Source organism: Lutra lutra, chromosome 6 (assembly GCF_902655055.1).
Source record: "Lutra lutra chromosome 6, mLutLut1.2, whole genome shotgun sequence".
In the NCBI taxonomy this organism is placed as follows: domain Eukaryota; kingdom Metazoa; phylum Chordata; class Mammalia; order Carnivora; family Mustelidae; genus Lutra; species Lutra lutra.
The window spans coordinates 56592064-56606688 of record NC_062283.1 but is presented as its reverse complement, the minus strand read 5'-3'; the positions used below and the strand labels follow the sequence as shown (position 1 = coordinate 56606688).

Genomic DNA, 14625 nt, shown 5'->3' with positions numbered 1-14625 from the left:
ATCTCTCGAATTCTCCCCTGGTGTGGTCCACTAGCTGTTTGTCTCTCTTTTGCTCAGCTTCTTTAGTCTCTGTCATTTGGTCTTCTATATCACTAATTCTTTCTTCTGCCTCATTAGTCCTAGCAGTAAGAGCCTCCATTTTTTATTGCACCTCATTAATAGCTTTTTTTAAAATTTCAACTTGGTTAGATTTTAGTTCTTTTGTTTCTCCAGAGAGGGCTTTTATATCTCCAGAGAGGTTTCTCCAATATCTTCCATGCCTTTTTTGAGCCTGGCTAGAACCTTGAGAATCTTTATTCTGAATTCTAGATCTGACATATTACCAATGTCCGTATTGATTAGGTCTCTAGCCTTTGGTACTGCCTCTTGTTCTCTTTTTTGTGGTGAGTTTTCCGCCTTGTCATTTTGTCCAGTTAAGAATACATGAAGGAGCAAATAAAATACCATAAGGGTGGCAAAGACCCCCGGAAAGTGCACTTTAACCAAATCAGAAGAGACCCCAAATGGTGGGGGGTGGAGAAAGGGGATAAAAAGAAGTTCAGAAAAAGAAAATAATAAAAGAAAACAAATAAGGAAAAAATATAAAAAATAAAAAATATTTATATATATATTTGACTGGTGAGGAGAACAGGGTCACCCACTTAATTTTGGGAATATTTTGGTCTCTTAGAAAAAACTACCTCCCAAAATTTTAAAGAATGAAAAACGTATATAAGGGTAAACAGAATGAAGGGATGGAATATGCCTATAAAGATGAAAAAAAAAATTTTTTTTTTGATTTCTAAAAAAGGAGTTGATAAAGTAAGTTGGTTGGGAGAATAAAGAAAAAGAAAGTGGAGAGATTTTTCTTGAGCTGGAGACTAGTACAAGCCCGGAGCTAGATTTAGGGTATATTTTGATCTATTAGAAGAAGTTGTACCCCAAATTTTTTAGAAGAAAAAACCCTCTGTGTATACAAAAAATAAAGTTAGATACAATGAGGGATAAAATATGACTATAATAATGAAGGTTCAAAAAGGATTATTATTATTTTTTTATGAAAGGTATTGTCAAGATAAACTAGTTAAAGAATGTTTTAAAAGGAAAGGGCAAAAGTTAAAAAAAATAGCAGAGGAAAAAAATAAAATTAAAAAAATATTAAATTAACTGCAAGACGAAAGAATCATGGGGAGAAAGCCATGAGTTCCATTCTTTGCTTTCTCCTCCTCTGGAATTCGGCTGTTCTCCTTGGTAAGTGAACTTGGTTTTGGCTGGATTTCTTGTTGATCTTCTGGGGGAAGGGCCTGGTGTAGTGATTCTCAAGTGTCTTTGCCCGAGGCGGAATTGCAATGCCCTTACCAGGGGCCAGGCTAAGTAATCCTCTCGGGTTCGATTTCGGGAGCTTTTGTTCCCTAAATGCTCTCCGTAGAGTTCCGGAGGCCGGGAATGAAAATGGCAGCCTCCCAATTTCCGGCCTAGAGGAGGTGAGAGCTCAGGGCCCCACTCTGCAGTGCGTCCTGAGAGAAAAGCGCTCAATCACTCCCGTCTCCCTGACCTCTGGCCGCACTCTGAGCTCACCCAGCCTGTGCCCGGTTCAAGGTAACCTGGAGCTGAGAGCTCACTCCTCGGCTCTGTCTCTGTAGCCTGTTTCCCCGCTGTAATACCTGCGAGCTCTGCGACACTCAGACATCCCGATCCTTCTGTGACCCCGTGGGACCTTAGGCCACACTATCCCCGCATGGGCTTCACCCTGGTTTAGCCTCTGGAGCGATGTCCCTCAGTGGAGCAGACTTTTAAAAGTCCTGATTTAGTGCTCCGTTGTTCCGCTGCTTGCCGGGAGCCGGCTCCTCCCCCACCCAGTCTACCTTCCCTTCACTTTTCTATGAGCTCTTCTTCTTAACAATATCCTTATGATAAAACCTATTTTCTTTAAATCATTTCAAGTTGGTACACTAGTCTGTTTAGGTTTCTATAACCAAATGCCATGGACTGAGTGGCTCAATGACAGATTTTTATTTTCCCACAGTTCTGGAGGGCAAAAGTCCAAGATTGGGGTGCCAGCAATCTGGACCCTATCTGTCCAGATAGGGTTCTGGCAAGAGTTCCCTTCATGACTTGCAGGTGGCCACTGTCTTGCTGTGTCCTCACATGGGATGTGGGAAGTGGGGGGAGATCTCTGTTCTTAAGAGGCTGGAGTCCTATCAGACCCCACGCTTATGACTTCACTTAACCTTAATTACTTCCAAAAGACCCTATGACACAAACATTAGGGGTTAGGCCTGCCAGTGGAGGGTATACCTTTTAAAGGCCAAGATACTAGAATAATGGAGAGTGATACTATATTATTAGGATTAAAAATTATTTATGAATCTAATAAGCAACATGAGAGGGGCTGGTCCCTGGGAGATTGGGCTATTAATATTAATAACAAGCTTCTTTTGATCTTACTAGGATATAGAGTCAGTCATTCATCACTTTTTAGATCCCAGGTTTAGAAATTGTTTTACTACCTGCCAGTGGCTGGAATTTGCAAATGTTGGAGGCAATTTAGAGAGAAAGTAAACAGGGTAAAAAGGTTCACTTTAGCCTTTTAGGCACTTTAAGATATTAAGCAGAGCAGACACCGCTATCCCAGACACACACTGCCGGTTTTTCTGCTTTATATTCTTTTTAGACTTTATCTCTTTGAAGATTAACTTATTCTGCATTTCCTGTGATAATTCTTTTATGCATCATTAAAAAATTCTTGACAGCTAGAGATTCAGGTGCCACATGATAGGTGAATGTTTCGTTTCTCAGCAAATAGATTTTCCCTGTTCCACATCCCTACTCTAATCCCTCACCCAATCTCCAAAGGCCAAAAAAAAACAAAAAAAAAAAGTAATAAATTTTGTGGTTTACATTACGTTTCTCTCAAAATAAATATACCTCCATTGAAATTCTATCAATATTCCTTCAAGGAAGGAAAATGCAGTGTTATTGTCACTTGAAAGCAGCAAAAAAAAAAAAAAAAAAGGCTTAGAGTTTATCTATGCAGATTTTTGGTGATGCTTCTCTGAATGCTGTTCATGGAGAACTAGCCTCAGAATAACTGGGAGGCTTGCTCAAAATCCATACTCTGACTGCTACCCCCGCTCTACAAGAACAGGCTCTTTCAGAGGAGAGTAAGGTATTCATCCTCAGGGGATATTTGTGTACACTAAAGTTAAGGTATTATATCCTACTTTTGGACAAGAGTTTGAAGAATGAAAACTTCAAGAGTTTTTGTCCCATATTTGTCCCATACTCCCAGAAGTCTCCAACATCTAGAATATTTGTTGACATTTATCACACATTCAGGAATTACTGGTTGAGTAAAGGAACAGAAAAGAACATGAAGTCATAGGGTTAAAGTGGGACCGACTGGAAATAGGAGGAAGCATTTAAGCATGCTAGAATCCTGGCTGCATTGTTCATTGGTGCTTGAACTTGGACAAATACTTAGCCTCCCTGTTCCTCAAAATTCTCAAGGAGATTATAATAATAGTACTACTTGCTTAGTTTGTTGTGAGAAATAAATGAATTTAAATATATAGAGTGCTTAGAACAATGCCAATCTAAAACACTTAAAAATTTTGTCATTTAGCAATAACCAGCTCAAGGTCAGCCAGATCTGACCTAGATTCTCTCACTCCTTCAACACTTTTGTATGTATGTACGTATGTATGTATGTATGTATGCATGTATATACATACATATGACTTGGCAAACATCAGAAGGTCCTCTCTTTCCCAAATATCTCCCCACACTACTTGGTCTTTCATATAGGGGTAGAAATGTCCACCATAGCAGTCATTTTTCTAAAGTAGATATGAAAACAGTGAGCGTTTTCTAGTAAAACAAACACTTGCTACTAAGGATGGAACCCGCAATCCCAAAAAAGGCTCCATTATTTTCCCTTAGCTAGTTTCCCCCATTAACCCCAAAGGTTAGTGTGTCAGTGTGCTCGCCAATGAACAGATTCCAAAAGTCTGCCCAGAGATGCACACTTTTTATTTTTTTCCAGAAATTGAGAGACATAGTTTTTTAACCACTTGGGTTAAAGAGAAAGGGAGTGGAGGAATGAAGGGGTTAAAAAAAAAAAAAAAAGATGTAGGGGCACCTGGGTGGCTCAGTGGGTTAAGCATCTGCCTCTGGCTTCAGTGGGTTAAGCATCTGCCTCTGGCTCAGGTCATGATTTCAGGGTCCTGGGATCCAGCCTTGCATCAGACTTTCTGCTCAGCGGGAAGCCTGCTCCTGCACCCCCACAACCTCCCATCCTGGTCTGCTGCTCTGCCTACTTGTGATCTCTCTGTCAAATAAAGTCTTTTAAAAAAAATAATAAACGACAGAATTTTAAATCCTGGAGACGTTCATTTAGCTATTTGGTTTTCTGTTTCCGTTTGATCCAAAGCACTAAATCCCTTCCTGGAGTAAACATTGATTATAACCAATATGAAGACAGAAGCAACCACTGTCCCACAGGTCCTGGCAAGCCGAAGGAAGAACAAAACAAACCAAAAGCCATTTTCTCAAAAAGTCGGCTCCCTGGCTCTACACTCGCTAATCTTGGCTGCACGATGGGGATGTATTTGGACTGGACATGAAATCTTTTTTACAAGAATTTGATTAAATCAGATAATAAAACAAAACCAGAACACTTCCTTGTTCCTCCACCTGGGAGGCGCGTCCTGGGAAAAGAGCGCACAGAGTCGTGGGCATTTCAGGGGGCGCTGTGCGAGGATGTCTTCTGCGCCTCTGCCCCGAGAAGAACAGACGGTGGAAACTAAACCAGAGCTAAGGCGCAAGAGGGCACACAATGAGCCATACCACAGCAGCAGAGCTGGGGTCAAGGGTGAGAAGGAAAAAGAGGAGGGACTGCGGGAAGGTCAGACTCTTTTGTCTTTAAAAGGCGAGCAAGGCCGGGGCGGAGCAGAATGGGCGGTGCAGGAGGCGGGGTCTGCACGGAGCGGGCGGGCGTGCCTTAAAAAAAAAAAAAAAAAAAAAAAAAAAAAAAAGCCGTGCCGGACCAGGGTCTGAGGAGCTCAGGGGGAGTTTGCTCCGTGAACCGCTTAAAGGATCCACGAATGAATGAGCCTCCTGTCCTGTTGGGGGTCTCTGGGCCCCCCGGGACTGCGAATCTCGCGGACGCTCCGGGCATCCTGGGGCGTGCCGGGTCCTCTTCGCGCAAGCTGGGGCGCGGGGCGGTCCTGGCTCCCGGTGGTGGGAATCCCGCGGTGGCGGGGGCGGCAGCGGAGGTGAGGGCGAGCGGAAGCCCAGGCGGGGCACCGGTCAACCGCCCACCGGCTGAGAACCTGGTCTGTGAGCCCTGGGTCAGAGAGAAAGTGCTCTTCCTTCTGCACCCAGAGAGGTGGTTGGGGACTCAAGGGGACCCTGCGCGGGAAGAAGTGGCCGGTGGGGACGATCTTTTTCAGGCGGCGGGAGACGACTGGGAACCCGACTGCCCGTCTCTCTTTCCGCGAGAAAAGCGAGTTTTGGGCAGCCGTGTAGACGCTCCCTTCAGAGCTCTGCCGCGGGACCCTGCATCCCCACCCAGGTCGGTGCTCGTGCGGATTGTGGACTATCAGGCGACAGAAGAAGTCCTGTGGACCGCATGGAGGAAGGGGCAGATGACCGCACGGACCGAGGAGCACTCCATGAGCGCGATCACTTTTCGCACCAACAGGGAGTGAAGCGCCGGGCTGTGGGCGCCAGGACTCCGGAGAACCTCGGGCTCTCCCGCATGGGGAGAGACGCCCCGAGTCCACCTGCGGGGAGATCACCTCGCGGTCCCCAGGGACTGGATATAAAACAGGAAAGAGGAGCCTGAGGAATGCTGCGGGATGGTGGATGAGAGATAATCCTTAAGAAAATGCTCTTCCCGGAACGCCAGCCTGTAATTAACCGACAGCGAGGACGTTTTAAGAGGCCTGTCAGCGCCGCTGGGAGGCAGATGACACCCCAGACAGAATGAAGAACTGTGAGCAACATAGTACCTCCTTTGTGTCTTAAATACTGTGACGGTCTGGGGACCTAAGTCATCGGAAGAGGGGAAGGAAAGGTATTTTCAAATTGGTAAAATGTGGGCCTGTTGAAATAAAATTCTCACTTTGCAATACAGCTTCACTGATCTCTTTCCCTCCCTCCCCGCTCTTTCGGACCTAAATTAGAAGTGAGGGTTGAAGTCCGCTCTCTGCAGAGAGAGTGGGAGGAGATGGGGAGAGAGGCTTGTTTTAAAGCTGAAAAAGAAAGTAAAAAGGAATGGGAAAATCAAAATAAAGCAGCAAGAAAATCTTTCCTTTTTTAAACTTTTTTCTGATGTGCACATTTTTTTCTTTTTTTCATTAAATGTTAGGGGGAAAGAATACTAGGAGAAGAAGAGGGGGAGAACAGAAGACCTAACTTTGAACGTTAAGTGCCATTTAAAGGGGCTTTAGAACCCCCAAAATATCCAGTCGAATAAAAATGATTTTTATCTGGTTTTTATTTATTTTTACTATTTTAAATTTGGCAGATAAGTGTTATTTAAAGGTAGATAATGTGTAGTTTGCCCTAAAATAATTGTATATCTTATTCCTGTCCATTGTTTCTTATTAATAACATTTGCATTCAAAACTGGATTGAAAATACATCGCTCTTGATGCTGTTGGGGGAAAAAAAGTCTCTTCTGGTGCTACTGAAATGTCTTTTTATTTGTTCCTCTTTTTTATTAAACACCATTTTTATTACCTCTGTAGTACTGTGGTCTGGTTTGGAGATCTGTGAAGAGCAAGCTTTCCCTCTAGAGATGAACTCCTGACTTGAGCAGGCTGGAGGAGTATTTGGTTACTGCAAGAACTAACAAAATAAGTGGGACGCTGGCTTTTGAAGAGTCATCTGTTGAACTGTACCCCCTACCTCACTCATCGCTCTGTGCTCTTTACTTTCAGTTTTGAAATGCCCTCAAATCTATATCCCTGTTTTACAGTGAGCCGACCTAGCTGTCGAGGTCATGTGGCTTAGGTAAGTCACAACGTAGTAATTGCATAGGCTTACTAAGTAGGTAAGAATATGATCTTCTCCCTTCTAAAGGTTTGAGAATGGCCTTCAGGGGAACTTACCTGTAAGGAGTCAAAAGAAGACAGGGCATCCTGGGTTTTCTGACTCATGTTTATGGGAAGTGCTAGAAATACCTTAATGCTCACGAGTCCCACCAGAACTTTTGACTGGAGGACTATAAGACCCACACTTGAGGGAGGAATGCAGCACCTGACCTCATTTGTGTTCAAAGCTATTTGGTGTAGAACAGGTAATATAGGCCCCATAAAGTGAATTATTTTTTCCTGCAACAACTTTTGCCTGGCCCTTGTGTGAGGTTAAACTTCTTGGCAGACAGTTTTCAGGCCTGGCTTGATAAATTTGGTTGTGAGTCATTATATGGCCCCAGGTGACTGAGCATTGAATATGCAGTCAGTAAGAAAAGCCTCCTTAACATGGACCCAAACATCATTGGTTGCCTTCTCTCTGGAGGCTAACCCGGAAGTTCAGCTTCTTGGGTTCAAAACTGTCCCACTGCTTACTGTGACTTTGGGCAAGTGCTTAATCTCTGTGTGCCTCTGTGTCCTTATTCATCAAGTAGGGGTAATATATAGTATTAACCTCATAAGGTTTTTTCCCTAGGATTATGGTAAACGAAAAATACATAAAATAGTACTTCGCATATAATGAATGCTCAAAGTTAGCTGTTACTAGTTCTGTGTTGTAATTGTTTAATTCACTTTCATCCCAAGTAGGCATTAGTCTTTTATTTAATTAAGGAAAACAGCCAAAGGCATACAACACAAGGAATTCTGTACAACCCAAACTGGTGATTTTTGACTCTTTTGTGGATTCCTATAAGAAAAAAACTTCTCTCTAGCTTTTCCCAGCATTTAATGGATCAGTAAATACATCCTTAAATCTCTTAGAAATGACCTCCACGTCTTGTGATTATTTATCGTATGATTCTAAGGCCTAAGGTATACATTGCTTGACAGGGTCTTTGAGGAGGTTTTAAGTCTGCTTAGCTACCCGTGGGCAGTAGGAGTTTTAAATACTTTCTTTAGGTGTCAGGTTTGTTCTCCCTCTGGGATTTTAAATCTGATGCCCTGTTGTCTCAGAAAAACAGAATACAAGGAGTTTTCATTTTATCTCCTTTCTCTCAAAAATGTATTTGTTCAAGTCAGCTTAACTCTTTTTTTTTCCATCTTAACTCTTAGTCCAAATATATTTAGGTTAATTTTATCTCAAGTAAAAATCATTTTTATTATTATTTATTAAAGGTTTTACTTATTTATTTGTCAGAGAGAGGGTGCAGAAGCAGAGGGAGCAGCAGGCAGAGGGAGAAGCAGGTTCCCCACTGAGCAAGGAGCAGGATGTGGGGATGTGGACTCAGTGTCTGGACTTTGGGATCATGGCCTGAGCTGGAGGCAGACGCTTAAAGGACTAAGCCAACCAGGTGTCCCTAAAAGGTATTTTTAAAACACTCCCCAACCTCCTTGTTAACTGCCTGTAACGCACTGAACAGATTTCCTTCAAACCGATGTCTCCCTGGTAGGAAGTAATATGTTGAAGCCCTGTAGAATTTGCTTCACAGGTTTTCGGGATCCAAGGAGAACCTGGTTGTGTGAGGAGGCTGAGGATTCTTTCCCCTTTCACAGTGTCCTGAGAGTGAACCCAAAGTGATACCCCAGTGTTCCCAATATGAATAAATCTCTGAGAATGTCTGGGTCTTTGCTCTTTGGTCTTACCTCCACTTTGTGGAAAAATATGACCATCTAAAACTGCCTTAGGTGGATGAATCATAGCAAGGACTGCCAGAAGCCACGTGGCCACTCAAGGGACCATAAGGTAAATATCACACAACTGCCATTAGGCAAGTGTTGACCTCTCTGAAGACCTTTGTCCACAACCTCCAAGGCCTTTGAGATTCATTACATTTGACTTGCTGTTCTTATTCTTGTTAATACCTGATGTGCTTTTTTGCCTATGAAAAAGGAGAAGGACTAATCTTCCTGTTAAAAGAAAAAGTTGTATTCACTGCAGAAAAGTTTGAGGAAATATTTAGCTAGGAAGAAAGACAATTGGGAGTAAAATAAAAATTCACCCTTGCCCCCAAATCTCTTAATATTTGGTATGTTTCCCGTCTTGTTTTACGTATTTTACTCTATTTTAATGTGTATTTTATTCTATTTTTTATGTGTGTATATATACATTTTCTTGGCATAAGCTATATATAAAATCTGAGTATTATAAACTAAGGTATATGGATACTATTCAGGGGGAACCAGGAGCATGAACATCTCTAAGAATGTTTTTTTTTTAAAAATGTAGAATCTCAGACCCCAGACCAGATCTACTGAATCAGAATTTGCATTCTGACAAGATCTCTGGGTGTTCTCATTAAAGTTTGAGAAGCATTGATATATATATGCTATATTTAGTTCTGTATCCTACTTTGTCACTTACAAAAACTAGAAAGTTTTCATTTCCTCCCTGTTCCCCATTCATTAACAATCTTTAACAAGGCCATGGAAATTATACTTTGTAGAATTCGGAAAGCATTTAGAGATTACAGAAGAGTGAAATCGATACTGATTTCTGAATCAGCAAGGAGATCTCTAAAAATATAATTTTTTCGAGAGAGTCTTAATATTCTAAAGTATCGTAATGAAACACTGATTATTGGAATTCAAATTGTTTCTGAAATGTGTACAGAATTACTGTCTCAGAATGGGAGACAATACTTATTTAAAAACGCCTTGAGGGAAGAAGGGCAGGAAGTCCTGAAAGAAAGCACAGTTGCCACACTTTTGCAGGCTGAGTCAGGACAGCCAGCCTTGTGCACTCTCTGCTAATGAGTGGGGAGGGGGTGGGGAGAAAGGCGGAGCCTGAATGTGAATAAACTGCTTCAGGGGAGAAAACAAAGGCTGTGACTCTTGGACACCCTGACAGGCTTACAGCTCTAGATAGTACTTGGCTCTTTAATTAGGGAGGGCAAATCTTTATAAACTTGCTAGATGAAGAGAAGAGAAGACAACAGTGCAGTTTACTTTGCAAAGAGGAAGAAATCACAATCAGTTCTTATTCACTGTGCTGCCAATATTAGCCACAAAATGGTAGACTTGGTCAGCTTCAAGGCATGGAATTAACTTTAGATTCAAATTCAGATTCTAAGTGTAAGATAGAATGAATACTTTTCGGGGAAACTGCAACCTTCACAAACTTGGACGGACAGAGGCTCCGGTTTGGTATTGGAAGGGAGTCAGGCAACATCACTTGGCACTTGGTAGGGGAGCAAGGCAGGCAGCGTGGTGAGAAAGCTTGACAGAGACCAAGATGACCTTAAGGCTATCCTCAGCTTGACTTAACAGGACAAGTTTCTTTCTGACTGCTTCCCCTCCCTTTTCTTGCAGTGGTTTCTTTAGAAACATGGAATTGCAAATTCATTCTTTGCCTTATTGACATGTAAATCTTTCAACTTCTTGTCTGTTGCTCATCAAAGGAATGTCTTTCTCAAGGATCTGGGAGCTATCTCTTGGAAATGTAATCAAGAAAGACAGGGTCCCTAACTTCCAGTCTCTGGGAGATGGTAAGAGCCTACCTTAATAAGTATCAATTAACCAATAAGATGGATTAATTGAATTGACCAGCCTCCTCCACAATGTCCTCCAGTACTTTTCCACTAAGCTGCCCTAGTACTTAAAAAGAAACCCACATTTTGTTTCAAGGGCGCTAAGTTCAGTCTCTGTCTCCTATTGCCATAATTGCTTAAATTTATTTATAATAAGTCTTGAATAAATTCTTCCTTGCCTGTTCAATTCTGTCTGGTAGAATGTTTCTTTCACAGTAGTGAAAAAAGGGAGGGTTCATATCTGCTCTGATGGGAAGCTGATACCATGGAGAAGCTGGCGGTAGGCTAGCAAGAGAAGCTTTTTATGTGATCTACCTAGGCATGGGTATTACCCAGTGGTCACTGAGGCTGTTGGGTGCATAAGCCTAATCTTAAGGCTGGTTTGTTGGACAATGTGCCCCAGACCCCAAACCCTGAGTGTTAAAGCTGATTCAATACCCACTGGATTATCCTTAGTCATATGTCCATCTTCCAAAAAAATTCTTGTGACTTTGAGGTTATTTTGGAGGTTTTTTTGTTTTGCTTTTAATGATTTTTATTTATTATTTTAGAGAGAGAGGGAGAAATGAGCAGGGAGAGGGGCAGAGGGAGAGAATCTCCAGCAGACTCCCTGCAGAGTGCAGAGCTCAAGACCCTGAGATCATGACCTGAGCTGAAAGCAAGAGTCTGTTGCTCAGCCGACTAAGCCACTCAGGAACCGCAACTCTGAGGTAATTTTGAAAGCTGACTAGGTCAGTGGAAATATGGGTATAATTAAATTCCCAAATTCAACTTACATGGGAGAAGGGTTGGAGGGTACAATGGGCATGAAATAATTTTCATGAGAACTTTCCAAGTTCTTTTCTTCTTCCAAGTTCTTCTTCTCCAAGAGAACTTTCAGGGAGGACACCTTTACATAGTCGACTTGGGTAGAGATTGATTGTCTCAGACAGCTGGTCTCCATGTCTCAGAGAAAAGCCATAGCAATGCCTTTGGCCTTCCCATGCCAGCCTCAATATTAATCCAGTTCCCTGGGTTTATAAGGTTCAGGCTACTCAGTCCTTCTTTTTTCTTTTCTTTCTTTCTTTTTTTTTTTTAATTAAAGTATAATTAGCATACAGTATGACATCAGGTTATACAGTCTTTCTATCCCCATATAACTGAGTGGGAAAATGTGCAAAGGTTTAAGTGAAATAAGTCTATGATCAAAATGTTGGAGCGGAAGAAAGGAGATTCTGTGACCTGTATTGAATGGCATGCCAAGAACTAGGCAATGGTCAGGGTTTGTCCCAGGAGCAATACATAAGCCATATGTCATCTTTGGAGATCGTAAAACTGTGATAAAGCTGGACTAAAAGTCTGCTTTTGTCAACAAGTACTCCTTTCTGAAAAAAATCTCTTGTTGATCTAAATACATTTTTTTTTGGTTGATTTAAATTCTTAAAACTTCCTGATTACTGTTCGAATTTTAATAGTAGAGATGTAAGCTTGAAAGTAACATGTTAAAATTTTTCTTTTCCTTTTTTTTAAATGGGGAAGATAATTTTATTATTATTTTTTGAATTTTGGGGTTGGGGGGGGTAGAGGCAGAGGGAGAGTGAGAAAGAGAAACCCAAGCAGGTTTCAAACCCAGTGTGGAGTCCAAAAGGGGACTTGATAGCTCTCACAACACTGAGATCATGACCTGAGCCCGAACGAAGAGTTGGATGCTCAACCAGCTGAGCCACCCAGGCACCCCTATAGGGAAGATAATTTAAAAATCTCTTCCCTGTTTTCCCTCTAATATCTCTCTCACATACATGCGGAATCAACTACATCTGTTCATTTTGAGAATAAATTCCTAAGGGTTCCGAATCTCCTGAACTCACTCAGAGTGCACTTTGTATTTCCAACCTGTGCATATTCTTGCATTTCAAGATTCAGTATAAACATTAATACAGCCGTTACATAGGATTACATACAGCAATTGATTAGAAACATGACATTCAGTTACTTCAATTCTGACATTGTATGTGACATTATATATAAAATTTTAAAAGGAAGTATTAAGTTGAATATTAATTGAATATAAATTAAATTTAAATAAAGCTTAAAATAAGGAAACTATTTTCTGTTTGACAAGTGCAGATTTAGTTCAGACATAAACTGGATTCAGATAACATAGTTAACATTAAATTCACTTTTTCTTCATTATTTTAAAACTAAAGGGTGAATCAAGAAAACAAAACACTACATGGGTGGTATAATTTAGTAGTTGTTTCTGTTGAAGACACTTCAATTTTATTAAAATTTACTTATTAGTTACTTGACAGGTTTTTACATAAATGATTATTATATCAGAGTAACCAAAGGATCAGTTATTTGTTTTACTTTATGATTATTGCCGAACATTCTTGTCTCATACTGGTTTTAAAGATTATCTTCCTTTTAGTGACAGATTCACCATGTATGCCACTGCTGACATGTGGTCATAAAGTCTCAAACATGGGGGACGAAACGGGTTGGAATTAAAATTCAAGATTTCCTGCTCTCTAATCCCATCTGTTTCTGTGTCCCTCAAGAGAGAAAGCAGTCTACCAATTCATGTTGACTTTGGATAGCAAATTCACTGATATGTTATTGAACACCAGTTAGGTACTGAGGGCAACTCAGAAGGTGCAGCTACCTGCATTTGAATGTGATCAAACAATAAATTAAAATTAGCAGGTCCCATTTCTTTGTCACTGACGGTTTTGCCTATTAGATAAACAAAGTCAGGGAAGCTGAGTATCCCCCATCTGACTCATTGTAAAAAGGTTCTGTGGAAAATGCTGCTATGGGAATGACCAGAAAGGACTTTACATTCCTCTCAGGTTGACTAAATTTTACAGGAGCTTCTTCCTGGCTCCAGGCTCCGACTTCATTTTCTTAGGGCATTCAGTTGAGAAAACTTCACTTGTAAATTATTTCTCTGCCCCTCTGACTTGTAAATCTTAACCAACCAACCAACCAAAAAAAACAAAAACAAAAAACAAACAACAAACCCTTAGCAGTTTTATACACCAGGAAGGTCTTTCTCAAGGACACCTGGACCCATCCCTTTGCAATGGGGTCATCAAGGAAGTCAGCTACCCTATCTCCTTGTCTCTGTTGGAAGGGTAGGATCCCAGCTTCAGTGGAGGCTAAGTAGCAAACATCAATGGCCTAATCCTAGAGAAAAACATGTGCCAATTAAGGAGTAACTCAGTGTAGGGGTCACAGGCCTTTGAGCAACCTCTCCACTAACATCTTTTCTAACTCACCACAACATTTAAAAACTCTTCCCCTCACCCCGTGTTCCAGTGGATTTGAGTTCAGATGAAGTTCTGGTGTCTTTCCTTTATGACAATAGCCTCAAAGTCTTGCTTGGTGGATTAATTTTATCCAGTGCCAGTTTTGCTTTGACAGGGATCAGATAAGAGCAGGAGAGAAACACGTTGATGATGTGGAGAAACATTTGACTTCATAAAGGCTGAAGATGCTTTGTGTCTCAGGGGAACTGACAATGATTTTGTTACTCTGCAGCCCATGTGCCTTGCATATGCCCTCGCTGGGACTTTAGGGCATTGGGTGCTGGCAAGTGGGGTCTGCAAATCCCAGTTAAGTGAGGAATGGGAGCACTCACTTGCCGACCTCAGCAAACTGGCAGGACTCATAAGCAATTCTCCGTTGTTAACCACCCTTGTTTGGTGAGTCACAGAATGAAACCGATGTCTTCTATACCTTATGTTTAGTGTGATCCTCACTTAAAAGCTGAATTTTCTTCATTGCAGTTTTGAAGTTGCTCTTGGGCATATTGGGACAAAGCATTCCGTAATCATCCTGCCTGAACCAACTAAAACTACCAATTGGTGATACTTAGATGTCTCATATGCCTTGGAGGAAATGACAGTTTTGGTTGGAAAGAAAGACCGTACAGAAGGAAGTGAAGGTTCTAGTTGTCACATGTTCTGTCTTAAAGAATGACTATACGGAGGCTC

General features: G+C 41.5%; 1 protein-coding gene across 1 annotated transcript; it reads left to right on the top strand.

Moving 5' to 3' along the window:
• Positions 1-5009: 5009 nt before the first annotated feature.
• Positions 5010-6733, top strand: LOC125103219 (uncharacterized protein C6orf141-like). The gene is made up of 2 exons (XM_047735123.1): positions 5010-6058; positions 6353-6733. Exon 1 carries the CDS (start codon positions 5085-5087, stop codon positions 5688-5690), a length of 606 nt encoding a protein of 201 aa, XP_047591079.1. The 5' UTR covers positions 5010-5084; the 3' UTR covers positions 5691-6058; positions 6353-6733.
• Positions 6734-14625: the final 7892 nt, after the last annotated feature.